The 12,404-nt window shown below is 36.3% G+C and overlaps 1 protein-coding gene across 2 annotated transcripts; it reads right to left on the bottom strand.

Moving 5' to 3' along the window:
• Nucleotides 1–104: 104 nt before the first annotated feature.
• Nucleotides 105–12,404, bottom strand: LOC130049809 (uncharacterized). 2 transcript variants are annotated; one of them, XM_056147899.1, is made up of 11 exons: nt 12,227–12,404; nt 9,856–10,107; nt 9,276–9,359; nt 7,635–7,862; nt 6,639–6,742; nt 5,351–5,498; nt 4,912–5,049; nt 3,754–3,921; nt 2,768–2,881; nt 2,632–2,679; nt 105–1,234 (listed from the first exon to the last, which is right to left on the bottom strand). In XM_056147899.1, the coding sequence occupies exons 1-11, from the start codon at nt 12,378–12,380 to the stop codon at nt 1,215–1,217; spliced, it is 1,458 nt and encodes a 485-aa protein (XP_056003874.1). In that variant the 5' UTR covers nt 12,381–12,404; the 3' UTR covers nt 105–1,214. The 2 variants fall into 2 exon arrangements, with proteins under 2 accessions (XP_056003874.1, XP_056003873.1); XM_056147898.1 differs by having other exon boundaries at nt 105–534.

Below are 12,404 nucleotides of genomic sequence, written 5' to 3'. Positions count from 1 at the left end.
ATATGTTTATGTTATAGCAATGGTACATGTGTCAGATGTAAATGCACAACATCTAGTCATATTTTTCAGTCCCCATGCATCATTATTACCAATAACTCCAATACTGCAATCAATCTAAATTGTATTGTAATCACAACTTTGTTAACTACATGTATGTTTTGCATACACGTCTGTCTCTTGTATATGTCTTCAATCATAACTGTTCTTTGTATATTTGCCCCTTGTGGGTCCAACATTGGTTAATAAATCATATCATATACAATAAAATGAATAATTTTAAATATCTTTTTGAACTTGTTTCTGTTAATATATTTAAAACTATGACATGATTCATTTCAAAAATTTTACAAAATGTGTAACAGGCCTAGATACTTATTCTTTTCCAACTTCATCTAGAGAATGTCTGATAAATCAGACTGTACTAAACAGATTTTCTTCAATGCTGATGGACCGGGCGTTGAAGTAACATAGGGTATGAAGACTTTTTCCGCAGTCACATTTGTCGATTTGTCTTGTTCATCCTTAGCTTCAAAGCTAGAACAACAAAATATAAACGTTTACAGATCACAGTTTACCCCTTCCGTGCCTCACAATATTTACGCTACCAACTAGCTTACGGAGATGCTTGTTTGTTGTGTAGTACTTCAGTAACAAATAACATCGGCTAGATATAAAATAAAGCTTAGAAGACCAATCATGTATTTATAGTTTTCCCCAATCTTTCTTATAAATATCGTGCAAAATAATTGATATAATATACTACACACTTAATTGTCAAGCAGAATCTTTGCAACTTCGATGTTTGTTTTCAAAGACAGTTTTGTCCGTAGCTCCGTCCAACGATCGTACTGGTCCCCAATATATATTTTGTTTCTGTTTAATCTAGCATTAGCTTCTCTTTCATTTCTTTTTCTTGCTGAGTCTGTTAGTTTTACTTTCGATCCACATTTCCCCGACATCTTAGACATAATATCCGATATATTATGCGTATATCAGCATCCGAGGGTTTGACCCAGAGGTCACTTGCATATCTCCGATTACGTCAGGGAAAGACTGTCTTGCAAGACAAAAATTCCGGCACTGCTAATTTTCTCGTTTTCAGTGCGTTTTAGACCTTCGTTGAGTTGAAATTGAGTTTAGAATTTTATATTTCGCATTGAAAAAACGTTTTAGCGACACTTTCATGATTTAAAAAAATTGCCGCCGCCGACAGCTTATATTGCTTTAAATTGCTCTGTAATTATAAAGGAAACAGCATTGTTAGAATATCACAGACGACACAGGTATAATGATACAAGTTATAATTACACAGGAAACAACATTGTTAGAATATCACATAAAACATCGGTAAAATGTTACAAACTATAATTATACAGGAAACAACATTGTTAGAATATAACAGAAAACATCGGTATAATGATGCAAGTTATAATATACAAGAAACGGCAAAGTTTGAATCTTACAAGAGTAACAATGTCATCATGCTATGTTCTATACCCAATGGAAGGTGAAGATAACCAACAATCTCATAACTCCTGTAAGCAATACAAAATAGATAGTTGGGCAAACACGGACCCCTGGACACACCAGAGGTGGGATCAGGTGTCTAGGAGGAGTAAGCATCCCCTGTCGACCGGTTACACCCGCCTTGAGCCCTCAATCCTGATCAGGAAATAGAGTTATCCGCAGTCAAACTCAGTGTACCAAGAACGTCCTAACAATCGGTATGGAACACGTCAGACAGCATATGACCCAATTATAGGTTGTATTGACGAACTAGACTTTAAACGGAGAGCGCACGGTGAACGCAGTGAACGATTTCTGAACCCAAAACTATAAATGGAGAGCGCACAGTGAACGCATGGAGAGAGTACAATGATTGCACGGTGAACGCATGGAGAGCGCTCAGTGAACACAAGGAGAGCGCTCGGTAGAGGCACAGAAAGCGCAAGGTGAGCGAATGAAAAAGTGGTAAAGTAGAACGTTTCCGGGACTGTATGCTCTTAAGCTATACTCATAATGTGTTAGTAATATAACTAGAATTATACTATTACGTTTACCTGATCGGAATATGGAGTTCATGGCGTGTCATGAGTATAGCTAAAGAGCATACAGTCCCGGAAACTTTCAACTTTATCATTTTTCATTCGCTCAGTGTGCTTTCTGTCCCTTCACCGAGCGCTCTCTTATTATCATGTTATTTTATTATATTGGTTGTTGTTGTGTAGTAGTGACAAATTTATCAATGTTGACGCTGTGGAACGCCAGCCCCAATCTTAATTAAATCCTGGGTTTGAGCCACAACACTTCAATCGTGCTCACTTTTAATCTAAGTCTCTCTTTTATAAAAGGAACAATAGTGAAAAATAACGACTTAGATCAGGAGTGAGCTTGTATCTTTCAGAAGATGCTTTCTCTCGTCAAGCCACAAACACATACCGGTCGACAGGGAATGCTTACTCCTTCTAGGCACCTGATCCCACCTCTGGTGCCCAAGGGTCCATGTTTGCCCAACTATCTCTTTTTATTGCTTATTGCTTTGATTGATACCGTATAAATTTTACATTATAGGAGTTGTGAGAATGATCACTGTTCATTATCTTCACTTTCCATACAAGAGTAATTACTTACGTAGTGGTTTGGATCCGTCTGAAGCCACCAGGGTCTTGTCGGAACCACCTACAATTTCAAGAAAAAAGTTCACAAATACAACAATTTTCACCAATAAGCATATTCAGAGTTCAAAAGAAGTTTTTTTCAAGAATACCAGCTTGTTCTGTTGACAGCTCGCATATGTAAGGAAGTTTTCCCACACTGGTATTTGTAGACTTAAGGAGGATGCTACCATTATTTGTTTGGACGACATACTGCAGTCTTCTTTCTACGTATAAATGAATATAATCAAAGTACTGATAGTACTGAAAGACGGTGGTTATTCTATCTATTTTTACATCTCGACAAATGCATCAATTGTAAAACACGACGTATTTTAGGAGACTATACCACAGCATCTTCTGCAAGCTGTTGCATATTCTCCGCGAAATAGACGAAAATTAGAATAGCAAAAGAAAAAACAAAAACAAAAAACAAACGTAAAAATTAAAATAGACGAATAGAAAAACAATCGTAAAAATTAAAATACACAAATAGAAAAACTAATTGAGGGGGGTGACTCTGATTATGGGTGATTTCTCACTGTCTAATTACTGAATAAAATCAACTCTACATTTTTATTCCTTTAAATGAAAGGCGAATATAACGAACAGTGATGAATCTCATCATTCCTATAACCAATACAAAATAAAGAGTTGGTCAAACACTGACCCCTGGACAAACTAGAGGTGGAATCAGGTGCCTAGGAGGAGTAAGCATCCCCTGTCGACCGGTCACACCCGCCGTGAGCCCTATATCTTGATCAGGTAAACGGAGTTATCCATAATCAAAACCAGTGTAATAGTAAAATTTAAGTAATACATTGCATGCTATCTTTAGTCACTAAAGGGATCGACAAATCTGATGAGGACCAGTAAGTTAAACTTCGAAGCTCTTAACAGCGACTATGACGTGATAATTGAATATATTACGTCATAGACATCATAGAATAAAGATGCTCATTACGAAACAGATGCATTAAAGTATTATATTCACTTTTCTTAACATCATAATAGTATTGAATTTTGGTACATTTTTTTCAGAAATGAGTTCTAAAAGAGTGTGAATTCGTTCCAAAATACACCCGGGAAAGATACTTGCCCTTGAAAGATAGTTTGCTGCTTTTGAATACTCCCAGACAAGGGAACTCATCAATGGTGTAAGAAATGTTCTGTCTCTCGTCAGGAAGACTGGCGTTCATTTCAGCGCATAAATGGTACGCATCCATCCATACTACAAGAGTGTAGTTGGCGAAAACTCTCCTTTCATCTATTGAAATACTAAGTTAAATCAAGCAATTTCCGCTATAGTGCGCTGGGCAGTACAAAAAGCAGCCGCAATAGTTCAAAGGTTAAAAGACTTCATTTATGATTTCGCAATTTTGTATCATATATTCACCAATATATATATATAATCTCCATAGAAAAACACACAACTTGTTGAATATAAATCATATCAAACAACAAACCATGAGAGATTATTTTTATCACGTGTTATTTCCCCTACCCCATTTATTTTCAATTTACATTAAATCACTGTTCGTGAAACATTCTATGTCAATATTACGGATGCAGAAAACGTGTCTAGTACAATACACAAACAAATCAAGTTTCAAAAGATTAAGTTAAACGAATTAGAGTAAAACAAATGACAATATCAAAATTTTGTTATTTAATTGTACTATTTAAGGTAGCGATTACAAGGCATCACATGGTTTACAGATACTGTCAACTACAAAATATGTAAAAATCAACTTTTAATGAACCAAGCAATCACTACCTTCATTACTTCTTTCTAGCAAGTCAAACATCCGAGTCGCCTCGATCACACGCGGTTTTTTCTTTGATGACAAATTTGACACATGTTGGATGTTTACAATTATTTTTCTATCCGAAATGTTACCATTCGCAAAATGTGACTCTTCCTGTCAAAGTTATAGATGTGTTTGTGGCCCCACTGCTGTTTAATGGTTTTGAAACCGACTTGGGGATCTGCATTGTTGTAAAGCAGTTGATTTGTTAATCCTAATAATGCAGCTGTCTTTCTTTAGCTGATCTTTATAACAGTATTGTTGGGAGTTTTGCTCCCTGGCACGTTTGCAAAAAACTATGTAAACTTTACTTACATTTCTGACGTTACGCACAGCGTAGAAAAATATAGTGTAATAATTACAATTTATGTAATGAGTGATATCCACTGGATAAAGGAGTAGACATATGATAAAAGATCATTATTGTATAACTTATATGCCTCACTTACCTTGTACGCACACTGCACTGCATGTGGGGTTTATATGACAAGGAATTCTTTGTTTTGGGAGTTCAACATCGGTCAAATACAAAGCATTGCAGTCTTCTTCGTATGATTGCCGAACTTTTGACAAGTCTATGAAATCAACTGAAAAGATATCATTGAAAACCAAAAACAATAAACTATACTTCAAGTTATTTTGGAATTTTTTGTCAATATAAGAATCAATTTGTGAATCAGACAATTCATTTAACTTGTGATATCTTATCGGGATTTTTGGATGAACGGTGAAGATAACAGTGATCAATATCACAATTCCTGTAAACAATACAAAATAGATAGTTGCGCAAACACGGACTGCTGGATATACCAGAGGTGGGATCAGGTGCCTAGGAGGAGAAAGCATCCCCTGTCGACCGATCGACAATAGCCCTCCCATTGTGGTTACCTTCTACCACTTTGTACAGCGACACTGCATCTTCACCACCACATCCGGTCTCAATAATATCCGGACATCTCCATCCACATAACGATTCCGAAAGTTGATATTTCATCAAGTCTTCAATCCATTTCCATAAAACGTAGCAAGAGTTGTTCTGTGAAAAAGTAGATTACATCACATTCAATATGGAAGACCATGTTCTACGTATGATCAATTTGGTAAATACTTTTCAACAATGACAAAAGATGTTATTTCATGCTCTTTACCAAAAACTTCAAGTGACAAAGGATCAAATGAAAGTAGATATTGAAAGTAGGTAGATAATCAAATAAACCTACTCAGGTATGGTAGAATACATCATTAATTATTGATAGATCAGGGGATTCTTGTTTTGACTACGTAACTGATCCCACCTCTGGTTTGTCCAGGGGTCGAATGTTTGCCCAAATATCTATTTTTGTATTGTTTATAGGAGTTATGAGATTGATCACTGTTCGTTATCTTCACTTTTCATCAGTAAGCTTAAGTATTCATCGGTAAGTTGTGATATTGGAGAGCTGATGAGATTGCAAGATTACATCTTTATCATCTCATTAATTAGAACTTTTCGGGATATCTTGTTATCGCGTATCAATGGAAGAGGCTTTTCAAGGGCCGGTATTAAAAGTGAAAGTTATGGGTCTTTAGGAAAGGCCCTTAAAACGGAAATTCCTGATCACAGAAGGAGTTGGAACTGTACAGAACCTTCATGTTTACAGTCATAAGCGCCGTAAACACACTGTGAAGAACCTTCATGTCATATGCGCCGTATACACATATTAAATGAATCAATGTTCAGTCATTTTTTAAGCTTTAAAGGGTAAAGGAACATGGGCTCGATTTGATCTGAAAAATTTCAAATTTTATTTTGTTTTCATTTCTGATGTTTAGAATACTTAACTGGGTTATTTCTAATGGCCAACAAAAATGTATGCGTAATTTGTCGAGGTGCGTGGGATATACAGAGCTCACTATTCCTTGTTATGTAAACAAGGCACGTGCCAAGAACTTGTTTACGTAACAAAGATTTATGAGAGTTGTATCTCACTTGTAACTCAACAATATTCAAGTTTTGATTGACCATTGGAAATATTTTAGTCTAGCATTTGTAAACATTAAAAAGGAAAAATAAAAATTGAAAATTTTCAGCTCAAATCGTGTCCAAGCCTTTAAGTCCTTGAGATGGTTTACATAGGTTGTACTCATCTATATTCATTAAATGCGCATTTTGTATTATCAGAATTGTTTTACTTACATGTATTGCAAGAAAGGCATTCATTAAGGAATATTCGGCGTCATAGATGACGTCACAATCCGTATAGTGCTGCGCTTCAAATGTCACATTCATATGAAAACAACCTACAAACACAGTTCATCTCAAACATTCAAAACACGATTTTAAGGCATTTTCATTGATGACCTAGTCACTTAAACATGGCTATCAAGTTATTCATTAAAATCATGACTTTTATTTTCCTGTAGCCTCAAAACGATCTGTTGAGAAAAGGACTATATTTATGGCCTTCTTGTCCAGACGTAATCATAAAAAAAAAATTGTTTATTAATTAGCAACTAAGATCATTTCTACCCAACTTTCAGGAATGTTTAGATAGTTTAGCAGAGGTAGTGATTGAACACTCAGCATTCAGAAGTGAGGATTATCAGTCGCTTCGATGTGACCTTGAACATGGAGGTCACGTGTCGTGGCAGGTCATGACACATTTCAAATCCTCACTGTTACCTTCTTGAGCGTGAAGTATATGTCTAAATGTTTAGTACTTAATCAACGGCTGGTGATATATGTGAAAAATGCTGGAAGTTACTTAAAGGAAACATGCAAATTACATGTATCTTAGATAAAACGCTACTTATTAACAGAAAATTCGCAAGCTTACGGAAAATCTCAAAATTCCTCATTTTGCCAAACAGAGTGAGAAATTGCTTAAAACAATCTATTGCACACATTTTCAGACCTAACTGCAGTCTTTATATAGCAACCACGACCCTCTTCTGGTTGCCACATTATTGGTTAAACATTTGTTTTTCCAGTTTCGGGGTCTGTTTCCAACATTTTCTGAATCTGTCCCTGCTTGATTCTAATTTTCACTAAGGCTTCATATTGAGAGATAATTTTACAAAGTTTTACGGTTTTAAATCTAGTTCGAAATTATATTTAGAATGGTGGCCAAGTATACATGTAGCCCAAATCCTGCCTCACCTTTCGTGTTTGACTAGAATAAGTATTTGATACCTCTGATGGAAAGCCAGTGACGATTCAGTGTGACGTCATGTCTGTCGTCATCACGAAATGTCCATGACGTTTCATTAGGATGCATGATTAAGCTGAGTTCTGTAATGTTTGTCCTGTTGTTTGGTGTGTGAAACCCGTACAACTCGCACTTCCTGTCCGCCGCCTCCCTCGATACTTTGTCGTCAACAAACACCAGGGAAGTCGACATCTTATCTGCCTCGTCTTCACCTAAGCATCATTCAAATACAGTTCATATGACAGATGAAGAAAACGAACAGTGATCAATATTACTAATACTATAATCAATACAAAATAAAAAGTTGGGCAAACATGGATACCAGAGGTGGGATCAGGTGTCTAGGAAGAGTAAGCATCCCCTGTCAACCCGCCGTGAGACCCACATCTTGATCAGGTAAACAGAGTTATCCGTAGTAAAAATCAGTGTGTCAAGAACGGCCTAAAATCGGTATGATTGTCCATTACAGTTCATATGAAACATTTAAAACACGATTCTGTTGCATTTTTATTGATAAACTAGTCACTTAAGGTAGTTCCATCCTCGCGGGACTTATTAATATCAATCGTTGAAAATGGGAAAAATGTATTAATTTCAACTCAATGTAGTGAAATTTAATCAATAACCAAAGAAAATGTGTATGTTGTCACCTTTTTAAAGATGTCAGGCATACAAAAAACAGAAGTATATGTTAATATCATAAAATCACACGTTTCCGTTATACAGAATACTGTGGAATCATTAGAATTCGTGGTGACTCAATTTTCGTGGAATTCGTGGGCACCCCTCACCCACGAATTTACATCCTAAACGAAAAAATACAACTATTTTTTTGTTTGAGTTATCTTTCTTACAAATATATAAATCTAAATAGAAATTCAGCAATCCACGAAAATTGAGACCTCACGAATTTAAATGACTCTACAGTAATAAAAAAAAAATTTTAAAAAATAAAATTTCGAGAAATAAATGTCAACAGTGTAAAACGTTTGTTAATTCATAAATATGCATGAATTGATTGTGGATATTGGGAAAATCATGTATAATAGACATGCAGTAGAAGAAATACCAGCACAGTGGGCATTGCACTGGACAACAGTTTTTATTATGAATAATTCATTATCTATAAAAATAATAAACTTTTCATTATCACTAGTTTTCTAATTCAACATAGAAATCTGTGAAATTCGACATTGAAACCTGTACAACTAGACATGGTAAAACTATAGAATCCGAGCATGTAAAGCTATATTGAAAATGTTGAAGTCGAAATGCGCTAATGATAACTTAATATACAGAATACGTAGCATGCAATTAAATCAAATCAGAATTCCATTAGACAATAAACAAAAATACTGACGCAAAAGCAAAATTTACATTCCAACTTATTTGTCATTTACTCTTTTTCTAATACATTGGAATTCAACATTTTTCGATGATACACCGAAAGTAGGGTAGTCGTCTGCTATAATTATAGACGGACGAATAGCAATAGATTTAAATGGAGGGAAACATATAACAAAACCTCGATTGAGGCTGATTCGGACTAATTGTGATAGCATAATGTGTATCAGATAAGCTTCGACTTGATGATTTCGTCATTGCCTTGTGAAGTGATAACTCACCTGAAATTTCCAGCTGCTTCCTAATCACCGTTGTATCCTTGGAAACCACGCAGGTGTAAACTCCTTTGTTTCTGTCGGTGACTTCTAAAATTTAGAACAAGAGGAGAGTTAAGAACTTCAGATAGTAATCAACCTCATCAATCCTTTAAGTGGTAGACACGGTAGTTTCTTTTATTTTACAATCATTAAATGATCTGACCCCTCAGATTTGAATATCATTGGAAAAAAGACAAAATCGAGACTAGAAAATGACAACGCAATGATCGGTCTAGAAGTAAAATGGAGCATCCCCTGTCTACCGGTCTAGAGATAGATCGTTATAACGACCGTAGAATGTGCGAACTGCTGACTTCAATCGATATTGTTGAAACCCCTAATGACACTACTGACATCATTGTTACTTATCCCTCTGATTATAGGATAACACATGCCTGTTACAGGAAGTGACGTATTTATAATTGATTGCTATTGTGAAGTGAAGGATACCACATACATGTTACAGGAAGTGATATATTTACCATTGATTACTATTGTGAAGTGAAGGATACCACATACATGTTACAGGAAGTGACGTATTTACCATTGATTACTATTGTGAAGTGAAGAGAACCAGAAAGTGCGTCTCTTGTAAGATTCGTCGCGTATTTAGGTATGAAGGAGTTCTTCTGTGGGAACTGACTTAGTATCACCACTCTGTTATCTCCCCGGAATATCCACTCTGAATACGCCTTTGATCTGTCTAGGAATAGTTCCTCTGTTAGGCCCTCCACGATACAACTCAGCAGCATGTCTTTTCCTTCCGAGATCTTGGAGGCGTTCGACAGGACTTTGACTATAAAAATTGAAGTAGAATTTAAGCGAAGGGTATACTGATTATAGAATGAAGACTTGATGGTTAAGAGTCAAAAGAACACAACCACAAAGTCCGGAAAAAATTTAATCCAAAAATCCATAAAACCTATACATCTTATCCAAAAATGTATAAAAATAGACATCTAATTCAAAAATCTATAAAAATAGACATCTAATCCAAAAATCTATAAACAAATAGACATCTAATCCAAATATCTATAAAAATAGACATCTTATCCAAATATCTATGAAAATAGACATATAATCCGAAAATCTATAACAATAGATATCTAATCCAGAAATCTATAAAAAATAGATATCTAATCTAAAAATCCAGCATAAACAGACATACTTGTATGCACCAACGAAATCCAGTGGAGATCCTGGTCAGAATAGGCCCACAGTACCCCTCCCCCGGGGACTCCGGTCAGAATAGGCCCACAGTACCCCTCCCCCGGGAATTCCGGTCAGAATAGACCTTCAATACCCGTGCTTGTCGTTACTGACGATTTGATAGGGTGGTACGTCGGATGAGACCACAGAAATCGAGGTCCCTTGTCACAGCAGGTGTGGCACGATAAAGATTCATCCCTGCTCAAAACATAGCAGGGGTGGGACCAGGTGCCTACGATAAGTGGGCGTCCCCTGCTGACCGGTCACACCCACCGCGAACTATCTATCTTGATCGGGTAAACGGAGTAATTTGTAATCAAAATTAGTATCTAAAGAACGGCCAAACAATTATTAGTGCATACCGATTGTAAGACCGTTCTTGGCACACTGATTTTGACTGCGGATAGCTTCGTTTTCCTGATCAAGATATAGGGCTCACGGCAGGTGTGATCGGTTGACAGAGGATGCTTACTCCTAGAAACCAGATACCACCTCTGGTGTGTCCAGGGGTCCTTGTTTGCCCGACTCTCTATTTTGTATTGCTTATAGGAGTTATGAGATTGATCACTGTTCGTCATCTTCAACGTTCATGGTAAACTCTAGGAGTTTAATTAGATTACATCGTGTGGTAGTGCCCGCTCACTAGTATGCCGAGAGTTATCAGACATTTCCCCGCGATACGACTGTAATTTAACCGTACATTGTGACGTTGTTTACATTGTTACATAATATGTTGTGAGGTGTACAGAGGTACAATTCTATATTCTCGAGTAGCCCTGAATGACAAGTAAAATTTTAAAATTGTCTTTAAAAATAAATTTTACGTACACATTAATGACAGAAAGAAAACAAAATTATGTATAGAAGTTTTATTGTATAGAAATGATGATGCCTGGATTTATCATGCAATGCACCAAACCCACCCAGGCACAACAATCGGATCACGCGCTCGTCCTTTTTCGTAATCGTAAGAAGACTCGGACATGAATCGGCGCGCAAATGGCAACAAATTGATGCATTTTTTCGTCGGAAAATCGCCTTTGGATGAGGCTAACGAAAGTCATATCTAGGTGTTGCAGAAATATAGGTAACAGAAGTCATATCTAGGTGCTACAGAAATATAGGTAACAGAAGGCAGACCTAGGTAATAAAGAAATATAGGTAACAGAAGGCATATCTAGGTATTTTAGAAATATAGGTAACAGAAGGCAGACGTAGGTGTTACAGATATATATTTAACAGAAGGCAGATCTAGGTGTTACAAAAATATAGGTAACAGAAGTCATATCTAGGTGCTACAGAAATATAGGTAACAGAAGGCAGATCTAGGTAATAAAGAAATATAGGTAACAGGGGGCACATCTAGGTGCTTTATACTCTATGCAGTTAATTTTTCTCTTTAGGTGATTGAAACACATGAGGGTTATCAAGATCATTTACATTCGCAGGAAATCAGCGGTCGCGGTACTTCAGTTTGACACATTGGATGCGGTCAATCATTTTGTATCCCTCCGCTGATAACTAATACATAATTAACACACTGTATCTTATCAACCAATGTGTAACCCTCCGCAGACAATTGAACATTTATTAAAACACTGGATGTGATCAATCATTTTGTAACCATTCGCGGACAGTGGATACATTTCAGAAGCGATTATAAAACGCGACTTAATGGGACGTGCAATTTCATACCTCTGTCTTACCTGTGTAAGTGTCTGCTGACCGGAAGTAAATCAAGAACAATACAGACAGACACAGCTTCATTTTCACGCACACTGTGTTCTGTAAATATCCTGTAATGGATGATATACATACTCTGATTTGAAATTGACAGAGACTAGATTCAGCATTAGTCATAAACTCTCGACTTTTTAAGTATTC

Source organism: Ostrea edulis, chromosome 8, assembly GCF_947568905.1.
Source record: "Ostrea edulis chromosome 8, xbOstEdul1.1, whole genome shotgun sequence".
NCBI lineage: Eukaryota > Metazoa > Mollusca > Bivalvia > Ostreida > Ostreidae > Ostrea > Ostrea edulis.
The sequence above is the reverse complement of the archived record's forward strand: the minus strand, read 5'-3'. Positions and strand labels throughout refer to the sequence as shown.

Bases quoted from the DNA above. Each gene is read 5' to 3' on its own strand.
- LOC130049809 (XM_056147898.1), bottom strand. From the start codon at position 12,380: ATGACTAATGCTGAATCTAGTCTCTGTCAATTTCAAATCAGAGTATGT. The intron at 6,743-7,634 runs GTATCAAATACT...CTGTGTTTGTAG, and splicing joins TCACTGGCTTTCCATCAGAG to GTTGTTTTCATATGAATGTG. The intron at 2,680-2,767 runs GTATTCTTGAAA...TTGAAATTGTAG, and splicing joins GCTGTCAACAGAACAAGCTG to GTGGTTCCGACAAGACCCTG.